Consider the following 25,408-nt stretch of genomic DNA (forward strand, 5'->3'; position numbering starts at 1 on the left):
CCCACGTCCATCCCCATGTCCATCCCCACGTCCGTCCCCATGTCCATCCCCATGTCCCCATGTCTGTCCCCGTGTCCCCGTGTCCCCGTGTCCGTCCCCATGTCCCCGTGTCCGTCCCTGTGTCCCCGTGTCCCCGTGTCCGTCCCCGTGTCCGTCCCGTCCGTGCACCCACGTCGGGCGGGGGCGCGTCCTCGGGCGGGAGGAAGTAGTGGGTGACCATCATGGTGGTGCCTTTGATGACGCCCACGTCGAACCACTGGTTCTCCTTCTTGGGCAGCGCCTTGGGCGGCGCCCCCGGCTCCGGCTTCTGCCAACGGAACGGGGGTGGGTTTGGGGGAAATCGGGGGGTTTGGGGGGGTTTTATGGGGGGAAATCGGGGGGTTTGGGGGATTTGAGGGGGTTTTATGGGGGAAATCGGGGGGTTTGGGGGATTTTATGGGGGGAAATCGGGGGGTTTGGGGCATTTGGGGGGGTTTATGGGGGAAATTGGGGATTTTATGGGGGGAAATTGGGGATTTTTGGGGAGGAAATTGGGGATTTTATGGGGGAATTTTGGGGAAATTTCTGGTGGATTTAGGGTTCATTTGTGAGGACTTTGAGGGGAATTCTGGGGTTATTTGGGGGAGGATTTGGGGGAATTTCTGGCAGATTTTGACTGGATTTGGCGGGATTTTGGGTGGATTTGTGAGGATTTTGAGGTGGATTTGTGAGGATTTTGGGGGATTTTGAGGTGGATTTGTGAGGATTTTGGGGTGATTTTGAGGCGGATTTGTGAGGATTTTGAGGTGGATTTTGATGTGAATTTGAGGATTTTGGGGGGATTTTGAGGTGAATTTGAGGGTTTTGAGGTGGATTTTGAGGTGAATTTGAGGGTTTTGGGGGGATTTTGAGGTGAATTTGAGGGTTTTGGGGGCATTTTGAGGTGGATTCCCCCTCACTCACCACGGGGGTGCCCTCGATGCCGTTGGCCACCTCGGCCAGGGCGGCGGCCGCCTGCAGCTTGGCGGGGCTGGGGGCCACCGCGGGGCCCGGGGGGGCCACGAAGGCGCTCGAGGGGGCCAGGCCTGCGGGGGGCACACCAAAAATTGGGGAAGGGGCTTAAACCCCCCCCCTGGAAATCCCCACCCTCCCCAATGGCAGCAGTGGGGTCTCCAACCCACCCTATGGATGCCCCCCCTTGTCATGGGTGCCCCCTCAAGGGGTCCCAGACCCCCCCAGGGATCCTAAATCCCCCCAGCCCATAAGCACCCCCCAAAAGGACCCCTCCCCACAAAATGGGGGTCCCAAACCCTCCATGTGACCCCCCCACACACCATAAACATCCCCTAAAAAGCAGCACCCCAAAATGGGTCACCCCCAAGGGGTCATAACCCCCCACATGGACCCCAAACCCTCCCGTGGGACCCCCCCACACCATAAACACCCCCCAAAGGACCCCTCCCCACAATGGGTGCCCCCCCAGGGACCCCAAATCCCCCTGTGGGACACCCCCCACCCCATAAACACCCCCCAAAGGACCCCTCCCCACAATGGGTGCCCCTCCAGGGACCCCAAACCCCCCCGTGGGACCCCCCCACACCCCATAAACACCCCCCAAAGGACCCCTCCCCAAAATGGGCACACCCCAGGGACCCCAGACCCTCCCATGGTGCCTCCCCCACCCCATAAACACCCCCCAAAGGACCCCTCCCCAAAATGGGTGACCCCCAAGGAACCCCAAACCCCATAAACACCCCCCAAAGGACCCCTCCCCACAATGGGTGCCCCCCCAGGGACCCCAAACCCCCCCGTGGGACCCCTCCCACCCCATAAACACCCCCCTGTGGGACCCCTCCCCACCATGGGCTCCCTCTCCCCACCCCGCTCTGCCCCGGGCGGGGGTCCCAAGCCCCGAGCCCCCCCGGGGTGCCTCACCGTCGGCGGGGGGGGGCAGCAGGGCGGCGGGGGCGCCCCCCCCGGGCACGGTGCCCAGCTCCCCGAGGCCGTTGGCGTCGCCCGCGGGGTCGTTGAGGCTGTCGGCGGGGGCCAAGGCCTCGGTGGGCAAATGGGGAGGGGGCGCGGCCGCCGGGGGGGGGGCGGCGGGGGCGGGGGGGGGAGGGGCGGGGGCGGGGGGCGCGGGGGGGGCCGCGGGGGGGGTCCCGGCCTCGGCCAGGTGCTGCTGGTGCTGCACCAGCGCCGCCAGCTCCTGCTGGGTCAGCACCAGGGGCAGCGCCCCCCCCGCGCCCCCCGGCCCCTCCGGCACCCCCAGGGCCCCCCCCAGCTCCGAGGGGCCCCCCCCGGGCTCGCCCGGCTCCAGCGGCTCCGATGTGCCTGTGGGGAGGGGGACAGCGGGTCAGGGTGGGGGAGGGCGGAACGGACCCCGGGGGTCACCGGGGTCAGCCAAAAACCTGCCCTGTGGGGTCATCGGGGTCAGCCCAAAATCCACCCCTGGGGTCACTGGGGTCAGCCCAAAATCCACCCTGTGGGGTCACCGGGGTCAGCCCAAAATCCACCCCATGGGGTCATTGGGGTCAGCCCAAAATCCGCCCTATGGGGTCACCGGGGTCAGCCCAAAATCCACCCCGCGGGGTCACCGGGGTCAGCCCAAAATCCAGCCCGTGGGGTCACCGGGGTCAGCCCAAAATCAACCCCTGGGGTCAGACCCAAAATCCACCCCATGGGGTCATCGGAGTCAGCCCAAAATCCACCCCATGGGGTCACTGGGGTCAGCCCAAAATCTGCCCTGTGGGGTCACTGGGGTCAGCACAAAATCAATCCTGTGGGGTCAGCCCAAAATCCACCCCATGGGGTCACTGGGGTCAGACCCAAAATCTGCCCCGTGGGGTCACCGGGGTCAGCCCAAAATCCACCCCGTGGGGTCATCGTGGTCATGGGGTCATTGTGGCCCCCACTGTGTGACCCCCATAACCATGGGACCACCACCATGGGACAAAGACCACAGTGACCACCCCCAAACCCCCCCCCCAGGACCCCCCCAAATCCCCCCAGGACCCCCCAAATCCCCCCAAACCCCCCAAACCCACCCATGACGGCCTGCTGCGCGGCCTGCAGCACGGCCTGGATCGCCAGGGCCTGGGTTTGGGGTCACTACCATGGCACCAAGAGCCCCCAAACCCCCCCAAACCCCCCCAGGACCCCCCAAACCCCCCCAGACCCCCCCAGGACCCCCCAAACCCCCCCAAACCCACCCATGACGGCCTGCTGCGCGGCCTGCAGCACGGCCTGGATCGCCAGGGCCTGGGCCTGCGCCTCCTCGCTCGCCGCCGCCGCCGCCGCCTCGGCCGCCGCGGTGACCGCCAGCTCCTCGGGGGTCAGCCCGGGGGGACCCCCCGCACCCCCCGCCTCGGCCAGCAGCTCGGGGGGCAGCGCCAGCCCCTCGGCCGGGCCCCCCTCGGCCGCGGCCGGCGGCAGCACCACCACGGCCAGCGGCTCCGGGGACCCCCCGGCCTCGGCCCCGGGGGCGGCCTCGGGCCCGGGGGGGGACGGGGACGCGGCCGAGGGGGGGTCCTGGGGCGGGTGGGGGTCTCCAGGGGGGGTGGGCGTGCTGGTGGGGGGGGTCTCGGGGGGAGCCGGGGGGGATTCGGTCAGCGACGAGATGGTCTGGGGGGGAGGGAGAGGAAATGGGGTTGGGGGGGGGAAGAGACCCCCACCCAAAATGGGGCCTTGGTGGCCTCCAGAGCCACCGCAGGTCCCTGGTGGCACTGCCGTGGTACTCAGAGCACCCTCGGTGTCACCAAACCCCCGCCAGTGTCTCTGTAACTTCCCCAGTGTCCCCAAAACCTCCCCAGGGTCCCCAAAACCTCCCCAGTGTCCCCAAAACCTCCCCAGGGTTCCCAAAACTTCCCCAGGGTCCCCAAAACCTCCCCAGGGTCCCCAAGCCCCCCATCCAACTGTCCCCAACCCCCTCCCAGTGTCCCCAAACCCTCTGCACATGTCCCCAAATCCCCTTTTAATGTCCCCATACCCCCTTTCAATGTCCCAAACCCCCTCCCAGTGTCCCCAAACCCCCTCCCAGTGTCTCCAACCCCCTCCCAGTGTCCCCATACCCCCTTTCAATGTCCCCAAACCCCCTTTTAATGTCCCCAAACCCCCTCCCAGTGTCCCCAACCCCCTCCCAGTGTCCCCAAACCCTCTGCCAATGTCCCCAAACCCCCTCCCAGTGTCCCCAGCCCCCTCCCGGTGTCCCCAGAGCCGCTCACCGGCACGGCCGGCCCCGGCGCTGGCGTGGACTGAGTGACCGTGGTGACCGCCCGGGGCTGGGGGGTCCCGCTGCCGCTGGGGCCGGGGCTGGGGGTCCCGGGGGGCACAGGGGGACCCCCACCCTCGCTGGGGGGGGTCTCCCCCTCCCCCTGCCCGTTGGCAGCCGGCGGGGGGGGCTCTGTGGGGACAGCGGGGAGGGGTCAGTGAGAGGCAAAGGGCGGAGGGGAGGATTTGGGGACGGTTTGGGGACAATGCGGGGTCACCTTGGCTGGCGCCCATGCTGGCGGTGACCGTGGTGGCCGTGGCCGTTGTCCCCGTCTCGTGGGTCTCGCAGGGGGGGTTGGAGCAGGCGCGGGGGGGGCTGGTGGCGGTGGCACAGGGCGGGGGCGGCGTCACCCCCTCGGTGGTGGCCGTGCTGGTGGCCCCGCTCTGGTGGCTCTGGCAGGGCGAGGACCCCGCTCTGGTGGCCGTGCTGGTGGTCCCGGACTCGGGGGTCTCGCAGGGGGGGTTGGCACAAGGCGGTGACCCCCCCGTGCTGGTGGTGGCAGCGCTGGTGGCAGCGCTGGTGGCCGTGGTGGTGTCACCCGGCCGGGAGCCCGCGGTGGCCGTGGTGGCCGTGTTGGTGGTCCCGGTCTCGTGGGTCTCGCAGGGGGGGTTGGAGCAGAGCTGTGACGATGTCATTGTCACCGTGTTGGTCGTCCCCGTCTCGTGGGTCTCGCAGGGGGGGTTGGCGCAGGGGGGGACACCTCGAGGTGGTGGCACCGCTGTCCCCGACTCGGGCGGGGGGCGCGAGGTGGCCGTGGTGGTGGTGGCCGTGCTGGTTGTCCCGGTCTCGTGGGTCTCGCAGGGGGGATTGGAGCAGAACCGTGTCCCCGTGGTTGTCACCGTGTTGGTTGTCCCCGTCTCGTGGGTCTCACACGGAGGGTTGGAGCAGAACTGTGACCCTGTCACTGTCACCGTGTTGGTTGTCCCCGTCTCATGGGTCTCGCAGGGGGGGTTGGAGCAGGGTGGCCTCGGTGCTGTCATTGTCACCGTGTTGGTTGTCCCCGTCTCGTGGGTCTCACACGGAGGGTTGGAGCAGAACTGTGACCCTGTCACTGTCACCGTGTTGGTTGTCCCGGTCTCGTGGGTCTCGCAGGGGGGGTTGGAGCAGGGTGGCCTCGGTGCTGTCATTGTCACCGTGTTGGTTGTCCCCGTCTCGTGGGTCTCACACGGGGGGTTGGAGCAGGGTGGCCTCGGTGCTGTCACCGTCACCGTGTTGGTTGTCCCCGTCTCGTGGGTCTCGCAGGGGGGGTTGGAGCAGAGCTGTGACGCTGTCATTGTCACCGTGTTGGTTGTCCCCGTCTCGTGGGTCTCGCAGGGGGGGTTGGCACACAGCCGTGTCCCCGCGGGGGTCTCGCAGCTCGCCGTGGTGGCCGCAGTGACCGCCCCGGTGGCCGCAGTGACCGCCCCGGTGGCCGTGCCCCCCTCAGGCTGCCCCCAGGGCGTTGTTTGGCACGAGGTGACGCCGCTGCCACCGCCGCCACCGCTGCCCTCGGGGGGACACAGCCGCGCCGTCATGGTGGTGCCGGTGGCCGCCGTTTGCTGCGTGGGGCAGGGCGGCGCCCCGGGCGTCCCCAGCCGCGCCGTCCCCGTCGTCCCCGCCGCCGTGGGGGTGTTGGTGGTCCCCGTCTCGTGGGTCTCGCAGGGGGGGTTGGAGCAGGCCCGGGGGGGCGCCGCCGTCCCCCCGCCCGTGTCCTCGCAGAGCAGCTGCAGCTGAGCCCCCCCCGTGCCCACGGTGGCCACCAGGCTGGTGGTGGCCGTGTTGGTGGTCCCGGTCTCGTGGGTCTCGCAGGGGGGGTTGGAGCACACCAGGGTGACGGTGCCCGGGGTGGGCTCGGCGGCGGGGGGCTCGGCCAGGCCGCCGCCCCCCGAGGCGGCCGCGGGGGGACCCTCGGCCGTGGGGGACGCCAGGATGGACACGGGGAGGTCGTGGACGGGCTGGGCCTCCACGCCGCTGGGCGTGGTGATCAGCGTCACCTGCGTGGGCTGGGACACCGGCTGTGTCCCCACGGCGCGTCAGGGGGGTGGCACCGAGCGCAGACACCGCCCCCAGCCCCAAATCTCTGTGACCCCAGCCCCAAATCTCTGTGACCCCCCCACATTGTGTCACCTCAAATGCCTGTGTGTCCCCTCCCCGCTCCTGTCAGCAGCACGGCTGGGGCTGAGCCGCATTTGGGGACACCCCCAATGTCCCCAGTGTCCCCAATGTCCCCTGTCCCCAGTGTCCCTCACCTGCATGGTGATGGTCAGTGTCCCCTGTCCCCAGTGTCCCCAGTGTCCCCTGTCCCCAATGTCCCCAGTGTCCCCAGTGTCCCCAGTCCCCAGTGTCCCCAATGTCCCCAATGTCCCCAGTGTCCCCAATGTCCCCAGTGTCCCCAGTGTCCCCAGTGTCCCCAGTGTCCCCTGTCCCCAATGTCCCCAGTGTCCCCAGTGTCCCCTGTCCCCAATGTCCCCAGTGTCGCCAATGTCCCCAATGTCCCCAGTGTCCCCAGTGTCCCTCACCTGCATGGTGATGGTCGGTGTCCCCAGTGTCCCCAATGTCCCCAATGTCCCCAATGTCCCCAGTGTCCCTCACCTGCATGGTGATGGTCAGTGTCCCCCAATGTCCCCAGTGTCCCCCCTGTCCCCAGTGTCCCTCACCTGCATGGTGATGGTCGGTGTCCCCAGGCCGCCGCCGGCCGCGGTGGCCGTGATGGCCGCGGGGTTCAGGACCTGGCTGGACAGGGTGGCGATTGTCCCCAGGGTGGTGATGGGGGTGGCCAGCGAGGCCGTGGCGCTGTGGCCACCCGCCCCCCCGGCCAGGCTGGTGGACACCGTCCCTGTCACCGTCCCCAGCGTGGTCACACCTGCCGGGGACACGAGGGTAGTGAGTGACCGCTAGGAAAAGTGACCATAAGGTGACCCCGTGGTGCCACAGTGACCACTCCCTGTGCCACAGTGACCCCGTGGTGACCCCCCCGGTGATGTGGTGACCATGACCACCCCCCAAGTGACCTCCTGGTGTCCCCCCACTGTCCCCACGACCCCTCCACCCACCCGGTGCTACCCTTGACCACAAGGGTGGTCACCTCAGTGACCCCATGGTGACCCCAATGACCCCTCCAGTGACCTCTCAGTGACCCAATGACCCCCCAGTAACTCCCCCCTCCACCAGTGGTGTCCTTGACCACAAGTGACCACCCCAGTGACCCAGAGGTGACCCAATGACCCCTAGAGTGACCCCCCCCACTCACCGGTGGTGCCCTTGACCACCAGGGTGGTCACCGTGGGCTTGACGGCCGAGACGGTGACGGGGGTGACCAGCCGGACCCCCCCCATGGGCACCGTCCTCAGGATGGTCCCCGGCTGTCCCGGGGCCCCCTTCAGCACCACCTGGGGGGACACGGGGACACCGCTGTCACCTGGCCACCCTCGGGGCTGGCACCCCTCGGGGACAGCCGGCCGGTGTCCCCAGTGTCACCAACCCCCAGTGCCACCAACCCCCAGTGTCACCAACCCCCAGTGCCACCAACCCCCCAGTGTCACCAACCCCCCAGTGCCACCAACCCCCCAGTGTCACCAACCCCCCAGTGCCACCAACCCCCAGTGTCACCAAACCCCAGTGTCACCAACCCCCCCAGTGTCACCAATCCCCCCCTTGCCACTGTCCCCACTGTCCCCAGTCCCTGAGGTGACCCCACCGGTGTCCCCACACCCCTTGTCCCCGGTGTCACCAACCCCTCCCCACGTGACTCTTCCCCTGTCACCTCCTGTCCTTGCCATGGTCCCGAACTCCCCCAGTCTCAGGTGCCCACGGGGGAGATCAGGTGTCCCCGGGTGTCCCCAGGGCGGTTCAGGTGTCCCCAGGGTGGTTCAGGTGTCCCCGGGTGCCCCCAGGGTGGTTCAGGTGTCCCCAGGGTGGTTCAGGTGTCCCCAGGTGTCCCCAGGGCAGTTCAGGTGCCCCCAGGTGTCCCCAGGTGTCCCCATTTCGGTTCAGGTGTCCCCATTTCGGCTCAGGTGCCCCCAGGTGTGCCCTCACCTGTGTCACGCCCTGCTGGCCGTGCCCCCCGCCCAGCTTGGGGACTGCCGTGATGATCTTGGCGGGGGTCCCGGTGCCCGAGGTCATCACCTTGGTGGTGATGATGGTGATGGGGGACTTGATCCCGGGGCTGCTGGTGACACCTGGGGACAGGGGGGGTCACAGGGGGACACGGGGGGTCACAGGGGGTCACGGGGGGACACGGGGGGGCACAGGGGGACACCGGGGTCACCCCCTGCCGCTCACCGCAGCCCCTGACTGGGGGGGGATGGAAGATTTGGGGGGCTGGGGGAGTTTGGGGGTCTCAGGGATTTTGGGGGGGGATTTGGGGGTCTCAGGGATGATGTGGGGGGGGTCTCAGGGGGTTAAGGTTAATTTGGGGAGGGGTCTCACTCAATGGCAACCCCTGACTGATGATGGCCGACACGGGGATGGTTTTGGTGGGGGCAGGGGGGAGACTTGGGGGTCTCAGGGAGTTTGGGGATGGTTTGGGGGTCTCAGGATGGGCTCAGTTAATTTGGGGAGGGGTCTCACTCAATGGCAACCCCTGACTGATGATGGCCGACATGGGGATGGTTTGGGTGGGGTGGTGGTCCCAGGGGTGGGGGTCTCAGGGGGTTTGGGGGTCTCAGGGAGGTCAGGGATGGTTTGGGGGTCTTGGGGTAATTTGGGGAGGGGTCTCACTCACCGGTAGCCCCCGACTGGGTGATGATTGCCGACATGGGGATGGTTTGGGTGGGGTGGTGGTCCCGGGGGCGGGGGTCTCAGAGGGTTTGAGGGTCACGGGGAGGTCAGGGATGGTTTGGGGGTCTCAGGATGGGTTCAGTTAATTTGGGGAGGGGTCTCACTCACCGGTAGCCCCCGACTGGGTGATGATGGCCGACATGGGGATGGTTTTGATGATGGTGGTGGTGCCGGGCTTGGTGGTGCTGGGGGAGACGCTGCTGATGCCCAGGATGGTGGGGGGCTTGGCCGCCCCCTGCCCCGCCTGCGTGCTGGTCAGGATGGTGGTGGGCTTCCCCTCCCCCGACGTCACCAGCTTCAGGATGGTCCCCGCGGGCAGCGGGCCCTTGGTCTGGGGGGGCAGGGGTCACTGGGGGGGTCACTTGGGGTGGGGTCACTCAGGGGGGGTCACTCGGGGAGGGGTCATTTGGGGAGGGGTCACTTGGGGGGGTCACTCTGGGAGGGGTCACTTGGGGGACTGGTCACTCTGAGAGGGGTCACTCGGGGGGCAGTCAGGGGAGTGGTCACTCATGGAGGGGTCACTCAGGGAGGGGTCACTCGGGGAGGGGTCACTCGGGCAGGGGTCACTTGGGGGGGTCACTCGGGGAGGGGTCACTTGGGGGGGGTCACTCAGGGATGGTCACTCAGGGATGGTCACTCGGGGACGGTCACTCGGGGAGGGGTCACTCGGGGAGGGGTCACTCGGGGAGGGGTCACTGGGGGGGGTCACTTGGGAGGGGTCACTCGGGGAGGGGTCACTTGGGGAGGGGTCACTCAGTGATGGTCACTCAGGGAGTGGTCACTCAGTGAGCAGTCAGGGGAGTGGTCACTCGGGGAGGGGTCACTTGGGGGACTGGTCACTCGGGGTCACTCAGGGATGGTCACTCAGGGGGTGGTCACTCAGAGATGGTCACTCAGGGATGGTCACTCAGTGAGGGGAGTGGTCAGTCAGAGGGAGTGGTCACTTGAGGAGTGGTCACTCGGGACTGGTCACTCAGGGACAGTCACTCAGGGACGGTCACTCAGGGACGGTCACTCAGGGGGCGGTCACTCAGGGGGCGGTCACTCGGGGAGGGGTCACTCGGGGAGGGGTCACTCAGGGATGGTCACTCGGGGACGGTCACTCAGGGGGTGGTCACTCAGGGATGGTCACTCAGGGATGGTCACTCAGTGAGGGGAGTGGTCAGTGACAGCCAAGGAGGGGTTTTGGGGGGTGTCAGGAACTCGGGGGGGGGTCACAGTGATTTTACAGGATTTTGGGGTAATTTGGGGGTAATTTCAAAGTACTTTTGGGGGTAATTTGGGATGATTTGAGGGCAGTTTTGGGGCAGTTCTGGGGTATTTTGGGGTGTCACCCGGATGATCTGGGTGAGGTTTGAGGCCTGCCCGGCGACAGCCGAGGGGGTTTGGGGGTGTCTCAGGGACCTGTGGAGGTCTCAGCGATCTGGGGATAAGCTGGGGGCAGTTTTGGGGTGATTTTGGGGGATTTTGGGGTGTCACCTGGATGATCTGGGTGACGGGGCCGCTCGAGGCCTGCCCGGTGACAGCCGAGCTCTGCACAGGTTTCGTCTGCACCACCGACATCACCTTGCCCAGGTTGGAGATCTGGGGGGGCCCGGGGGGGTCAGAGACCCCCCAAAATCTGTGTCCCCACCCTCCCAAAGTCCCCAAATCTGTCCCCACCCTCCTGAAATCCTCCCTGTCCCCAAACTGGGCTCTCCCACACCCCCAGAGCCCTCCAGGACCCCCAAAATCTGTGTCACCACCCCCCTAACGTCCCCCCGTCCCCAAATCTGTGTTCTCACTCCCCAAATGTCCCCAAACCCACGACCCACCTCCCCAAATGTCCCCAAACCCACGACCCACCTCCCCAAATGTCCCCAAACCTGTGTCCCCACCCTCCCAACGTCACCAAATTGGGGTCCCCACTCCCGAAGACCCCCCCAAACCCGTGTCCCACCCCCCCAATGTCCCCAAACCCGTGTCCCACCCCCCCAAATGTCCCTAAACCCCTGTCCCACCCCCCCCCAATGTCCCCAAAATCATGTCCCACCCCCTCAATATCCCCAAACCTGTGTCCCACAATGTCCCCAAACCCCTGTCCCACCCCTCCAATGTCCCCAAACCCGTGTCCCACCTCCTCAATATCCCCAAACCCATGTCCCACCTCCCCAAATGTCCCCAAGCTCCTGTCCCACCCCCCATGTCCCCAAACCCATGTCCCATCCCCAAACCCAAGTCCCACAATGTCCCGAAACCCCTGTCCCACCTCCCCCAATGTCCCCAAACCCGTGTCCCACCCCCTCAAAATCCCCAAACCTGTGTCCCACAATGTCCCCAAGCCCCTGTCCCACCTCCTCAATATCCCCAAACCCCCGTCCCACTTCCTCAATATCCCCAAACCTGTGTCCCAATGTCCCCAAACCCATGTCCCACCCCCCCCCAATGTCCCCAAACCCCTGTCCCACCCCCCAGTGTCCCCAAACCAGTGTCCCACCCCCCCAATGTCCCCAAACCCGTGTCCCACCTCCATTAGCGTCCCCAAACCTGTGTCCCAATGTCCCCAAACCCCTGTCCCACCCCCCAGTGTCCCCAAACCAGTGTCCCACCTCCTCAATATCCCCAAACCAGTGTCCCAATGTCCCCAACCCGTCCCACCCCGCAGTGTCCCCTGTCCCCGTCCCTCACCAGGGCGCTGCCCCCCGGCACCGAGATGGGGCTCTTGACCAGCGTGATGGTCTTGGTGACCCCTCCGACCACGGTGGTGACCACCTGGGCCTGCTGCGCCACCGTCACCGTGCCGGACTTGTGCACGGTGATGATGGGCCGGGTGGCCGCGTTGGTGGCCGCGGGGGACGCCCCGGCCGTGCCCACCTGCGCCGCCGCCGTCTTCAGCATGCGCGTGGCGGGGTTACTGACCTGGGGACACGCGGGACACGGTGGGGACACGTGGGGACAGAGTGGGGACAGGGAGGGGACACAGGGGGACATGGGGGGACAGCGTGGCGGGGTTACTGACCTGGGGGGACAGGTGGGGACACGGTGGGGACAGGGAAGGGACACGGTGGGGACAGCGCGGGGACAGGTGGGGACAGCGTGGGGACAGGGAGGGGACACAGGGGGACACAGGGGGACAGCGTGGGGACAGAGTGGGGACAGAGTGGGGACAGCGTGGGGACACAGGGGACACGGTGGGGACACGTGGGGACATGGGGGGGACACGGGGGGACAGTGTGGGGACATGGGGGGACAGTGTGGGGACAGGGAGGGGACAGGGTGGAACGTGGTAGGGACACGGGGGGACATGGGGACAGCGTGGGGACACAGTGGGACACGTGGGGACAGCGTGGGGACAGGGAGAGGACAGTGTGGGGACACAGGGGAACAATGTGGGGACATGGTGGGGACACAGGGACACAGGGGACAGAGTGGGGACAGGGTGGAACGTGGTAGGGACACGGGGGGACATGGTGGGGACATTGAGGGGACGGCGTGGGGACATTGAGGGGACGGCGTGGGGACATGGTGGGGCGACAGCAAGCATGGGGACATGGCAGGGACATGCGTGGGTATCATGGGGACATGGTGGGGACACCCACGAGGCTGCTGGTGACACCACGGCGTCACCCTGGGTCCCCTGGTGACACCACGGTGACAATGACAAACCCCTCCAGGGCCACCCCAGGCCCTCCAAGGCCCCGGTGACACCACGGTGACAATGACACCGGCACAGCCAGCCCCCCCAGTGCCACCCAAGCCCCCCCAGCGTCCCCTACCATGACGGGTGACGAGGCCACCTTGACGGTGGCGGGCAGGGTGGTGGCCCCGGGGGTCACGGCCACCGTCTTGACGATGGTGGCCCCCGCGGGGACGCTGAGCACGGTGGGCGCCGAGGCCGGGGGGATCTTCTGGGTGGCCGCGGCCGCTGCGGCCAACGCGGCCATGCCGCTCATCTGGGGGCTGCTGCCGATCACCTGCGGGGAGGGGACACCTGAGCACACCTGGGGACAGCTGGGGACACACCTGAGCACAGCTGGGGGCACCTGAGCACAGCTGGGGACACCTGGGCACACCTGAACACACCTGAGCATACTTGGGCACACCTAGGGACAGCTGGGGGCACACCTGAGCACAGCTGGGGGCACACCTGGGGGCACCTGAGCACAGCTGGGGACAGCTGGGGACACACCTGAGCATACCTGGGCACACCTAGGGACAGCTGGGGGCACACCTGAGCACAGCTGGGGACACCTGAACACAGCTGGGGACAGCTGGGGGCACCTGAACACAGCTGGGGGCACACCTGAGCACAGCTGGGGGCACCTGGGGACACACCTGAGCACAGCTGGGGGCACCTGGGGACAGCTGGGGACACACCTGAGCACAGCTGGGGGCACCTGAGCACAGCTGGGGACACACCTGAGCACAGCTGGGCACAGCTGGGGACAGCTGGGGGCACCTGAGCACAGCTGGGGGCACCTGAGCACAGCTGGGGACACACCTGAGCACAGCTGGGGACAGCTGGGGGCACCTGAGCACACCTGGGGACAGCTGGGGGGCAGCAGGTCACACCTGGGATAGACCTGGGCATACCTTGGATGCGCCTGGGGACACCTGGGATACAGCTGGGACAGCAAGGTGATACCCAAGGACCACCTGTGTCACACCTGTGACCCCCAGGTACCACCTGTGTCACACCCGTGTCCCCAGGGACCCCCCAGAACCCTCTGGGGTACCTCCCTATGTCCCCAACACCCCCTGGGACCCCTCCCCGTGCCCCCCACCTGTCCCAGGTGTGCCAGGTGTGCCCGCTCTCACCGTGCCCTGGGGGCTCTGGGTGGGCACCACCATCCTGACGCCGGCGGGCAGCGATGTCACCGTCACCGGGGCCTTGCCGGGCCCGGCCGAGCGCACGGTGACCAGCGGTGGCCCCGCGCCGGCCGCAGGGGGACCGGTCACCTTCAGCACCGCCGGGACACCTGGGGGGGACAGGGACACCCGGGGACATCCCCCATGTCCCCCTCAGCACCTTCCTGTCCCTCTCAGTGTCCCCATCTCTGCCCCCAATGTCCCCATCTTCCCCCATGTCCCCAACGTCCCCCCCCATGTCCCCAACATCCCCCCAATATCCCCAATGTCCCCTCAATGTCCCCAACGTCCCCCACAATGTCCCCATCTCCTCCCCAATGTCCCCAGTGCCCCCCCAATGTCCCCAACATCCCCCCAATATCCCCAATGTCCCCTCAATGTCCCCCCCAATGTCCCCAACGCCCCCCCAATGTCCCTAGTGTCTCCCCCAATGTCCTGCCATGTCCCCATCTCTCCCCCTGCCATGTCCCTGACGTCCCCCCCAATGTCCCCAACACCCCCGCAGTGTCCCCAACGTCCCCCCAACGTCCCCCTCAATGCCCCCCCCATGCCCCCATGTCCCCCCCCAATGTCCCCAACGTCCCCCCAATGTCCCCATCTCCCCCCCCAGTGTCCCCAGCACCCCCCCCATGTCCCCACGCCCCCCGCACTCACCGGGCGCCCTCCCCGCCGTGGTCACTCCGCTGGCCGCAGTGGCCGCAGTGCCCGCGGCCGGCAGCACCTGCAGGGTGGCACCGGGGGCCGCAGCCACCGCCCCGGTCCCGCCCGCCGCGGCCGCCACCGCTGCCACCCCCGCGGTGCCACCACTGCCACCACTGCCACCACCGCCCGTGCCCGCCGTGCCCGCGGCTGCAGCGGCAGCAGCGGTGACCCCGGGCGGGTTGGGGGGCGCGGGCGGCAGCAGCGTGAGCCCCACGCCCCCCAGCTGGGGCAGGGCGGGGGGCGCGGGCGGCGGCGCGGGCGCGGCGGGCGCGGGGCTCTTGGGCGGGTTGGCGGGCACCGAGGGCACGGGCGGCGGCGCGGGCGCGGCGGGCAGCTCGTACTTCTGCAGCTGCAGCAGGTACGAGTCGGCCGTGGGCACCGCGCCCCAGCTCACCTCCAGCGACGTCGTGTTGGCGCGCACCAGCTGCACGCGGCCCGGCGCCGGGGGGCGCTCTGCGGGGACAGGGCAGGGTGGGCGCGGGGCGGCGCGCCGGGGCTGCTCCTGGTGCACCTGGGTATGCCTGGGTGCACCTGGGCACACCTGTGCTGTGCCTATCACACCTGGGCGCGGGGCGGCGCGCCGGGGCTGCTCATAGCGCACCTGGGTATACCTGGGTGCACCTGGGCACACCTGGGCTGCTCCTAGCGCACCTGGGCACACCTGTGCTGCTCCTATTGCACCTGGGCGCACCTGGGCACACCTGGGCTGTGCCTATCACACCTGGGCGCGGGGTGGCGCGCCTGGGCTGCTCCTAGCGCACCTGGGTGCACCTGTGCTGTGCCTATAGCACCTGGGCGCACCTGGGCTGCTCATATTGCACCTGGGCGCACCTGGGTGCACCTGGGCACACCTGTGCTGTGCCTATCACACCTGGGCGCGGGGCGGCGTGCCGGGGCTGCTCATATAGCACCTGGGTATACCTGGGCACACCTGGGTACACCTGTGCTGTGCCTATCGCACCTGGGTATACCTGGGCACACCTGTGCTGCTCGTTCACACCTGGGTGCACCTGTGCTGCTCCTATCGCACCTGGGCACACCTGGGTACACCTGGGCACACCTGTGCTGTGCCTATCGCACCTGGGCACACCTGGGCTGCTCATATCGCACCTGGGCATACCTGGGTACACCTGTGCTGCTCATATCACACCTGGGTACACCTGGCTCATACCTGTGCAACACCTGGGTACACCTGCACCGCTCCTATCACACTCTATTACACCTGGGCTACACTTGTCACACCTGTGCTGCAGCACATCGGGGATCCCCCCAGGCCCCCAACCCCACCTGTCCCCAGGTACCACAGGCCCTTGCAGCCCCCAGACTCACCTGTCTCCAGGTACCACAGGTCCTTGCAGCCCCCCCAGACTCACCTGTCCCCAGGTACCACAGGTCCTTGCAGCCCCCCCAGACTCACTGAGCCCCCCAGACTCACCTGTCCCCAGGTACCACAGGCCCTTGCAGCCCCCCTGAGCCCCTCACATCCTTGCAGCCCCCCAGACTCACCTGTCTCCAGGTACCACAGGTCCTTGCAGCCCCCCTGAGCCCCTCACATCCTTGCAGCCCCCCAGACTCACCTGTCCCCAGGTACCACAGGCCCTTGCAGCACCCCAGACTCACCTGTCTCCAGGTACCACAGGTCCTTGCAGCACACCTGGTTGTTCCAGGCCTTGCGGTAGCCGTCGCGGCCGCTCCAGATGTAGAGGCGGGTGGCGATGGCCACGGCGCAGTGCCCGGCGCGCGCCCGCGGCACGTTGTCCTCCAGCGTCTCCAGCACCAGCGGCTCCCAGGCCATCGAGTCTGGGGGGCACGGGGGGTTTGGGGGGTCACAGAGGGGTTTGGGGGGTCACAGAGGGGTTTGGGGGGGTCACAGAGGGGTTTGGGGGGGTCACAGAGGGGTTTGGGGGGTCACAGAGGTGTTGGGGGGGGTCACAGAGGGGTTTGGGGGGCTCAGAGTGGGGTTTGGGGGGGTCACAGAGGGGTTTGGGGGGGTCACAGAGGGGTTTGGGGGGTCACAGAGGGGTTTGGGGGGGTCACAGAGGGGTTTGGGGGGGTCACAGAGGGGTTTGGGGGGTCAGAGTGGGGTTTGGGGGGGTCACAGAGGGGTTTGGGGGGGCACTGGGGAGTTTGGGGAAGTGGGGAGGGGTTTTGGGGGTCACAGAGGGGTTTTGGGGGAACTGGGGAGGGGTTTGGGGGGCTCAGAGTAAGGTTTGGGGGGATTTGGGGGAACTGGGGAGGTGTTCAGGGGTTTTAGGGTGGATTTGGGGTCGGTTTGGGGGTCCCAAGCCCCCTCCTCACCCAGGCTCAGGTTTGGGGGGGGTTCAGGGTGGGCTTTAGGGTGGATTTGGGGTGGGTCTGGGGGTCCCAAGCCCCCTCCTCACCCAGGTTCAGGTTTAGGGGGGTTCAGGGTGGGTTTTAAGGTGGATTTGGGGTGGGTTTGGGGGTCCCAAGCCCCCTCCTCACCCAGGTTCAGGCAGGCCAGGGTGTTGGTGCACTTCCACTCCTTCTCGTGCGTCGCCACCTTCACGTCATCCATCACCAGGGGCACCCACCCCCCAAAAACGTACATCCTGGGGGGGCAGAGGTCACAGAGGGGTCAGGGGGTACCCAGAGACCCCCACCCCAAAAATCTGCACAGGCCTGGGGGGTCCACAGGGGTCACAAAGATCACAGAGACACCCAGACCCCAAAAATGTCCCTCCTGGGGTGTGGTGGGGGGTTCATAGGGGCACCCACCCCCCAAAAATGTCCCTCTAGGGGGGTCAGAGGGACACCCAGAGACCCCCAACCCAAAATTTTCATCTTTGGAGGGTAACTAGACCACCCATAGTAATTAAAACATTAAAATAAAACACCTCCCTAAAGACTCCAACCCACCCTGGGTGGGGACAGGGACACAAAGGGACCCCCCAGGACAGAGTGGGGGTCAGGGGGGGATTTTGGGGGGTTTTTTGGGGGGGGTCGCCCCCAGACTCACTTGTTGCCGATGGTGGTGGCCGAGTGGAGGCTGCGGGGGAGGGGAGCGACCCCGCTCAGGCTCGGCTTGTTCCAGGTCAGGGTCTCTGAAAACCCCCAAAATGTGAGGAAACAGCCCCAAAATGTGAGGAAACGGACCCAAAACAAGAGGAAATGAACCCAAAATGTGAGGAAATGAACCCAAAATGTGAGGAAACAGACCCAAAATGTGAGGAAACGGACCCAAAATGTGAGGAAACGGACCCAAAATGTGAGGAAATGGACCCAAAATGTGAGGAAATTGACCCAAAATGTGAGGAAACAGACCCAAAATGTGAGGAAACGGACACAAAATGTGAGGAAACGGACCCAAAACGTGAGGAAACGGACCCAAAATGTGAGGAAACGGACCCAAAATGTGAGGAAATGGACCCAAAATGTGAGGAAACGAACCCAAAACCACCGAAAATGTAAAGAAACAGCCACTCTCACCCCCATAGATACCAACATCCCCCAGTGCCCCTCACTGCCCTCCATTGTTCTGAGTCCTCCAGACCCTAAATCCCCTAAAAATCCTCAAAATCACCTAAAAACCCCCAAACTCCCCCAAAATCCCCCATACCGATATCGAGGGTCCACAGATCCCCCAGCCTGCAGCCGCTCATGCCCCCACAGATGCCCCATTCTCCTGACACCCTTTGTTTCCCCTGAGCCCCCCATACCCTAAATCCCCCAAAACCCCACAAAATCCCCCTGAAACCCCTTAAAAACCCCAAAACTCCCCCAAAATCCCCCATACCGATATCCAGGGTCCATAAGTCCCCCAGCCTGCAGCCGCTCATGGCCCCCAGTGTCCCTCACACCTCCCATTCCTCAGAGTTCTCCAGACCCCAAAATCCCCTCCAAACCCCACAAAACCCCTTAAAACCCCCAAAACTCCCCCAAAATCCCCCATACCGATATCCAGGGTCCACAAATCCCCCAGCCTGCAGCCGCTCATGCCCCCACAGATGCCCCATTCTCCTGACACCCTTTGTTTCCCCTGAGCCCCCCATACCCTAAATCCCCTAAAACCCCACAAAATCCCCCTGAAACCCCTTAAAAACCCCAAAACTCCCCCAAAATCCCCCATACCAATATCGAGGGTCCACAGATCCCCCAGCCTGCAGCCGCTCATGCCCCCATAGATGACGATATCCCCCAAGCAACCCCCATTCCCCTGACCCCAAAATCCCCCATACTGATATCGAGGGTCCATAAATCCCCCAGCCTGCAGCCGCTCATGCCCCAATGTCCCTCACACCTCCCATTCCCCCGAGTTCTCCAGACCCTAAAATCCCCTCCAAACCCCACAAAACCCCTTAAAACCCCCAAAACTCCCCCAAAATCCCCCGTACCGATATCCAGGGTCCATAAATCCCCCAGCCTGCAGCCGCTCATGCCCCAATGTCCCTCACACCTCCCATTCCCCCGAGTTCTCCAGACCCCAAAATCCCCCAAATCCCCTCCAAACCCCCCAAAACCCCTTAAAAACCCCAAAACTCCCCCAAAATCCCCCATACCGATATCGAGGGTCCACAAATCCCCCAGCCTGCAGCCGCTCATGCCCCCGTAGATGACGAGGCGCGAGCGCCGCCCGTCGCGCTCCGTGTACACCACGGCCGTGTGGGACTCCCGGGGAGGGGGCAGCACCCCATAAGTGATGGGGATGTCCCAGGCCAGCACCCCCGAGCCCGGGCGCAGCTCCAGCACGTACAGGTCGTTCAGGTAGCTGAGGAAAGGGATACGGGGTCAGGAGATCCCATTAGAAATCCTAAAAGGGTGGTTGGATGTGTGGGATTGGTCTAAAACATCCCTTAAATCCCATAAAATGCACCCAAAATGACCCCAAAAACACCTCTGTCCATGTGTACAGGTGTTCAGATGTCTGTAGAGGGAACTGAGAAAATCTGGACACCCCAAAAAAACCCTGAAATGGTGTTTGGGTGTGTGGGACTGGCCGAAAAGGGTGGCCAAGGATATGGGATTGCCCTAAAAGGTCCTTTAAATCCCATAAAATGCACCTAGGACAGTCCCAATGTCACCTGTGCCCGTGTGTGCAGGTGTTTCAGAAAATCTGGACACCCCAAAAAAACCCTAAAAGGGTGTTTGGATATCCAGGATTGCCCTAAAAAAGTGTTTGAGAACATGGGACACCCCTAAAGGAGTTCTTAAAACCCCTAAAATTGACCCAAAACGGTGCCAGTTTCAGCTGCACCGCCGCTGGCAATCCCTGAATCCCCCCAAAGATGACCCCAATGTTTTAGGGTCACTCCTGTGTCCCCCAAATTAGGAAATGTCTCCAAGTCCCCCCATCCCAACTCTCTTCCCAAGGTTTTGGGGTGTCCCCCTGCCCTCCCCGTAACTCCCCGGGTTTTGGGATCATCTGTGTGGCCCCACAAGGGTCCCTGAGCTCCCCTAAAAATGATCCCAATGTTTCAGGCTCAACCCCGTGCCCCCCAAAAATCCCGGTGTGCCCCCGAACTCCCTTCCCTCCGGTTATCCTCGGGGTTTTTGGGGTGTCCTGGAGGTTTGGGGTGCTCCCCAGGTTTTGGGGTGCCCCCTAAATGCGACCCCAATGTTTCAGGCTCACCCCCACCCCCCCCCAAAATCCCTGTGTGCCCCCAAACCAGCCCCAAGCCCCCCTCCCCATTGATTCCTGAAGTTTTTGGGTGCCCCCCAGGTTTTGGGGTGCCCCATACCGGGGGATGTTGTTTTTGGGGTCCTCGCTGTCGTTGGCCAGCCCCCCGAACAGGTAACACTTGTTGCCCACCAGGGAGAAGCTGTGGCCCAGGCGGGGGCAAGGGGGGGGCCCATTTTTGGGGGTCTTCGCCTTCAGCCGCTTCCACTCCCACCTGGAGGCCTGGAACGGGAGGGGGACGTGGGATTTGGGGAGGGGGTCTGGGACTGGGGGACACCCAGGGGGATGGGGACCCCAAAACTGGAGGGTCCAGGTGTTCGGGAGGGTCCCAGGGGGGGTTCCAGGTGTTTTTGGGGGGTCCCAGGGGCATTTCCAGGTGTTTTGGGGGGTCCCAGGGGCATTTCCAGGTGTTTTTGGGGGGTCCCAGGGGGGGTTCCAGGTGTTTTGGGGGGGTCCCAGGGGGGGTTCCAGGTGTTCGGGAGGGTCCCAGGGGCATTTCCAGGTGTTTTGGGGGGTCGCAGGGGCATTTCCAGGTGTTTTTGGGGGTCCCAGGGTGCCTGGAGAGGCTCCCAGGGGGTCCCCAGGTGTTCAAGGGGGTTCCTGAGGGGGTCCTGGAGTTTTTGGGAGGGTCCTGGGGGTTCACCTGTGGTTGGGGGGGGTTCTGGAATGTTTTGGGGTTGTCCTGGGGGTGTCCCCAGGTGCCCAGGGGGGTGTCCCCAGGTGCCCAGGGGGGTTCCCAGGTGCCCAGGGGGTGTCCCCAGGTGCTCAGGGGGTGTCCCCAGGTGCCCAGGGGGTGTCCCCAGGTGCTCAGGGGGGATCCCCAGGTGCTCAGGGGGTGTCCCCAGGTGCCCAGGGGGGTTCCCAGGTGCCCAGGGGGGTGTCCCCAGGTGCCCAGGGGGGTGTCCCCAGGTGCCCAGGGGGTGTCCCCAGGTGCTCAGGGGGTGTCCCCAGGTGCCCAGGGGGGTGTCCCCAGGTGCTCAGGGGGTGGTCCCCAGGTGCCCAGGGGGGTGTCCCCAGGTGCCCAGGGGGTGTTCCCAGGTGCCCAGGGGGTGTCCCCAGGTGCCCAGGGGGGTGTCCCCAGGTGCCCAGGGGGGTGTCCCCAGGTGCCCAGGGGGTTGCCCAGGTGCCCAGGGGGTTGCCCAGGTGCTCAGGGGTGTCCCCAGGTGCCCAGAAGGTGTCCCCAGGTGCCCAGGGGTGGTTCCCAGGTGCCCAGGGGGTGTCCCCAGGTGCCCAGGGGTGTCCCCAGGTGCTCAGGGGTGTCCCCAGGTGCTCAGGGGTGTCCCCAGGTGTTCAGGGGGTGTCCCCAGGTGCCCAGGGGTGGTTCCCAGGTGCCCAGGGGGTGTCCCCAGGTGCCCAGGGGTGGTTCCCAGGTGCCCAGGGGGTGTCCCCAGGTGCCCAGGGGGTGTCCCCAGGTGCCCAGGGGGTGTCCCCAGGTGCTCAGGGGGTGTCCCCAGGTGCCCAGGGGGTGGCCCCAGGTGCCCAGGGGGTGTCCCCAGGTGCTCAGGGGGGTTCCCCAGGTGCTCAGGGGGGTTCCCAGGTGCTCAGGGGGGTTCCCAGGTGCCCAGGGGGTTGCCCAGGGGTGGTTCCCAGGTGCCCAGGGGGTGTCCCCAGGTGTTCCCCAGGTGCCCAGAAGGGTTCCCCAGGTGCCCAGGGGGTGTCCCCAGGTGCCCAGGGGGTTCCCAGGTGCTCAGGGGTACCTGCAGCTCGTAGAGGTCGTTGCTGTACTTGCCGTACTCCACCATGCCCCCGAACACCAGCAGCCGCGTCCCGTCACACACGAAGCCGTAGGCGGCGCAGCCCGGGGGGATGTCCCCCCGCACGGCCGGGATGAACCACTGGTTGGTGGCTGTGGGGACAGAGAGGGGACAGGGACACGTGGGGGGACACTGAGAACCATCCCCTGAACCCCCACAATGAACCGATAGTTGGTGGCCGTGGGGACAAAACAGCGACAGGGACATGGGGGGACAAGGGGGACACCAGGAATGAACCCCAATCCCATCCCAGTGGGGATCCCCCCTGTGCCCCCCATGTTGTACACCTGCAGCTCGTCCTCAATGCCACCCCACACCTCCAGGTGCCCCCCAGGTGCCCCCTGGTCCCCACCTGTGTTGTACATGTGCACCCCACGCCCCCAGGTGCCCCCCAGGCCCCCCCAGGTGCCCCCAGGTGCCCCCCAGGTGCCCCCCGTGCCCACCTGTGTTGTACATGTGCACCCCACACCTCCAGGTGCCCCCCAGGCCCCCCCAGGTGCCCCCCAGGTGCCCCCCGTCCCCACCTGTGTTGTAGACGTGCAGCTCGTCCACGATGCCCTCGTTGCCGCCCCCGAAGACCACGATCAGCTCCTTGATGGCCACGGCGCGGTGGCCGTGCCGGGGCCGGGGCACGGGCCCAGCCCAGCCCACCACCCGCTTCCAGCGCGGCTGCAGCGCGGGGGCGCCCGGGGGGGCCCGCGGCGGGGACCCCCCCCCGCCCAGGCCTGCCATGCGTCCCCCGCTGCGGTCCTGGGGGGGCACGGGGGGTGAGATGTGAGGGATACCCCAAAAACCACCCAAATTATCAGAAACCCCCCCCACTGACAGTGCTGGGGGGGCACGGGGGGTCAGACGTGGGGGACACCCCAAAAACCACCCAAATTATCTGACCCTACCCCCACCGCTGCCTGTCCTGGGGGAACACCCCAAAAATCATCCAAATTTACTGGCACGCCAAAAATTCTTAAAAATAACTGACACCCCAAAAATCAACCAAATTTACTGGTACCCTAAAAATCCTGAAAATGAACTGACAACCCCCCGCCAACTGGCAGTGACCCCCCCCTCACTGCCTGTCCTGGGGGGACACCCCAAAAATCACCCAAATTCACTGGCACCCCAAAAATCACTAAAATGAACTGGCACCCCAAAAATCACTAAAATGAACTGACACCCCAAAAATAACTGACATTTGCTGGCAGCCCAAAAATCGCTAAAATGAACTGGCACCCCAAATTTCTCTCTTGGAGGGATATGGGTGAAGTCGGATATGGGGGGACACCCCAAAAATCACCAAAATGTAACTGACACTTCCCCCCCCCCCCCCCACCTCATGGCAAGTTTGGGGGGGGGGGGTTGCCCCCAAATTTGGGGGTCAATCCCCTTCTGCCCCCCCCAAAAGACTCCTCCCTACAAATACCCCAAGGGCTTGACACGCCCCCCCCACCCAAAATCCCGCGTAGAATGTTTAATTACACCCCCCACGGCAATTACCCCGAAAGAGTTAATTACCCCCCCACAGCGGGGGGTGTGACAATGGGGGAGGAGTCCACTTGAGGGGGAGGGGAGCATTTATTCCTCCCCGTTAATTAATTTCTTCATTATGTCTCCTCTTAATTACCCCTCCTCACACCGTGACGACCCCCCCCCACTACCCAATTCCCCCCCCCCCCAATTATTTACCTTCCTTAAGCTTCATCAAACCCTCCCCCCCAAATTTCCCCTCAGGCCGTGCCCCCCCCACTGTCAAACCCCCCCTCCCCCTAAATTATCCCCTCAGACTGTGCCCAACCCCCCCCTCCCCAAATTCCCCCCTCAGGCCATTCTCCCCCCTCAAGTTCAACCCCCCCCTCCCCAAATCGCCCCCTTTGGCCATGACCCTCCTTTAGCTTCATCTCCCCCTCCCCAAATCCCCCCTCAGGCCGTGACCCCCCCCCAAAATGCCCAACCCCCCCCCCCCAGCCCTGCCCCTCCCCTCCCGCCCCCTCCCCCCCCCTCAGGCCCCTGCGCGCCGCCATCTTGTCTCTGCCCGGGCGGAAAATGGCGGCCGCCTCCTCCCCCCCACCGCCGCCCCCCCCGCTCACCGCGGCCCCGCGGCCGCCTCCCCCTCCCGGCCCGCGGCCGCTCCCCGATTCCCGGCGGCGGCTCCGGGGGTCGTGCGGCTGCGGCGGCTCCCGGCGCGGGGCTGCGGCTGCGGGCGGAGAGCGGCAGCGGCGGCCCCTCACGCCGCCCTGGGAGCCGCCATCTTGCGCCTGTGTCCGGCGGCCGCTGAGGGTGGGCGGGAAGCGACGGAGTGGGCGGGGCCAGCGCGGGCACGCCCCCTCCGGGCCCGGGCGGCGCCATCTTGGCCGGGGACGGGGGGCGACATTGTGGGCAAGACGGGACGGGAGGAGGCGGCGGCACTTTGGGAGGGGGACCGGGAGGAGCTTCACCGCCAACTCGGTGGCCTCCCCGGGTCGGGCCCGGTAGCGGCAAGGCTGGGGCGAGCAGTGAAGGGGCGCGGCGGGGACTGTACGGAGCCGCCTGAAGGGGCGCGGCCATGGCGCCAACGGAGGGGGTGTGGTCACGGAAGGGCGTGGCCACGCCCACTCTAACCGCCTCTTAAAGGAGCCGCCCCCCCAGCCCGCCTTTTACGCGGTTTTCCTTCCTCGCCAAACCCCCCCCCCCCCCCCCGCCCCGAGCGCCGCCATCTCCCGGTGCCGCCCCCTCCCGGCCTTCCCGCATCCCCAGAATTGCTCCCCGGCATTCCCGGCCTCGTCCCCCCGCACACACCGAATCCCCCGCGGCCCGGCTGCCGGCGGCGCGGCCCGTTTCCCCGCGGCGCAGCCCTGTACGGAGCGCTCAGCCCGCCATGGGCGCCGCCATCTTGGGCACCCCGCCTCTCCTCGGGTGCCGCCCCCTCCGCAAACCGCGCCGCCTCCCCCTCTTCTCCTTCCCATGCCGCGGGGAGCCCTCGCTCTCCCCACCGCCCCCCGGAATTAACGGGACGCCGGAGCCGCTCTGAGGACTCACGGCCCCGCGAGTCTGAACGGCTCAAACGGGCCGGGGACCCCCGGCGCTGCCATCGCCCCCGCCCCCCCACCCCGGACTCTCAAGATGGCGGCGCGCGGGACCCGGATGCGGCGGCGCCTCCCAGGACGGCGCCCCGGGGGCGGTGGGGGAAGGACCCGGATGTCGGCGCACGGCACCGCCATGACACCCCGCACGTCCCCTCCCAAGATGGCGCCGGCCAGCCGGCAGAACCGATGCTCGCTGTCGGCCCTCACGGGGTCCCCGCGCTCCCTACCCTCCCTCCCAGCGCTCTCCGCTTCATTCCGCCCTTACCGGGTGCGGCTCCGCTACCGCAGCGGCTCCAAGGCGGCGGAGCGGCCGGTGCCCGGGTGCGCGGGGGAGGGGTCACAAGATGGCGGCGCGCTGCTGCGGGAAGGGGGGGGGCGTCCAAGATGGCTCCGCCCGGTGCCCGGA

At 66.2% G+C, this 25,408-nt stretch overlaps 1 protein-coding gene across 6 annotated transcripts in view; it reads right to left on the reverse strand.

Annotated features, from left to right (window-relative positions):
- HCFC1 (host cell factor C1) overlaps window positions 1-25,408 on the reverse strand; it is a 28,288-nt gene extending 2,880 nt beyond the window's left edge. The window contains exons 1-24 of one of the 6 annotated variants that reach the window (XM_072920284.1): window positions 23,438-23,583; window positions 22,468-22,693; window positions 21,887-22,035; window positions 20,251-20,411; window positions 19,101-19,280; window positions 18,907-18,935; window positions 17,532-17,616; window positions 17,018-17,124; window positions 16,175-16,354; window positions 14,507-15,007; window positions 13,802-13,962; window positions 12,760-12,957; window positions 11,672-11,902; window positions 10,484-10,588; window positions 9,113-9,335; window positions 8,261-8,403; window positions 7,476-7,614; window positions 6,883-7,088; window positions 4,464-6,240; window positions 4,200-4,378; window positions 3,189-3,600; window positions 1,915-2,310; window positions 943-1,064; window positions 173-307 (exon numbers count right to left, since the gene is read on the reverse strand). In XM_072920284.1, coding sequence (XP_072776385.1) covers window positions 173-307; window positions 943-1,064; window positions 1,915-2,310; window positions 3,189-3,600; window positions 4,200-4,378; window positions 4,464-6,240; window positions 6,883-7,088; window positions 7,476-7,614; window positions 8,261-8,403; window positions 9,113-9,335; window positions 10,484-10,588; window positions 11,672-11,902; window positions 12,760-12,957; window positions 13,802-13,962; window positions 14,507-15,007; window positions 16,175-16,354; window positions 17,018-17,124; window positions 17,532-17,616; window positions 18,907-18,935; window positions 19,101-19,280; window positions 20,251-20,411; window positions 21,887-22,035; window positions 22,468-22,693; window positions 23,438-23,515 — 6,123 coding nt within the window. In that variant the 5' untranslated portion in view covers window positions 23,516-23,583. Of the gene's footprint in view, window positions 1-172; window positions 308-942; window positions 1,065-1,914; window positions 2,311-3,188; window positions 3,601-4,199; window positions 4,379-4,463; window positions 6,241-6,882; window positions 7,089-7,475; window positions 7,615-8,260; window positions 8,404-9,112; window positions 9,336-10,483; window positions 10,589-11,671; window positions 11,903-12,759; window positions 12,958-13,801; window positions 13,963-14,506; window positions 15,008-16,174; window positions 16,355-17,017; window positions 17,125-17,531; window positions 17,617-18,643; window positions 18,698-18,906; window positions 18,936-19,071; window positions 19,281-20,250; window positions 20,412-21,886; window positions 22,036-22,467; window positions 22,694-23,437; window positions 23,584-24,027; window positions 24,583-24,715; window positions 24,833-25,267 lie in introns of those variants that run through there. The other 5 variants (XM_072920285.1, XM_072920287.1, XM_072920286.1 and 2 more) reach the window with 5 other exon arrangements.

The sequence above is a fragment of the Taeniopygia guttata genome, chromosome 31 (genome assembly GCF_048771995.1).
Source record: "Taeniopygia guttata chromosome 31, bTaeGut7.mat, whole genome shotgun sequence".
Taxonomy (NCBI): Eukaryota; Metazoa; Chordata; class Aves; order Passeriformes; family Estrildidae; genus Taeniopygia; species Taeniopygia guttata.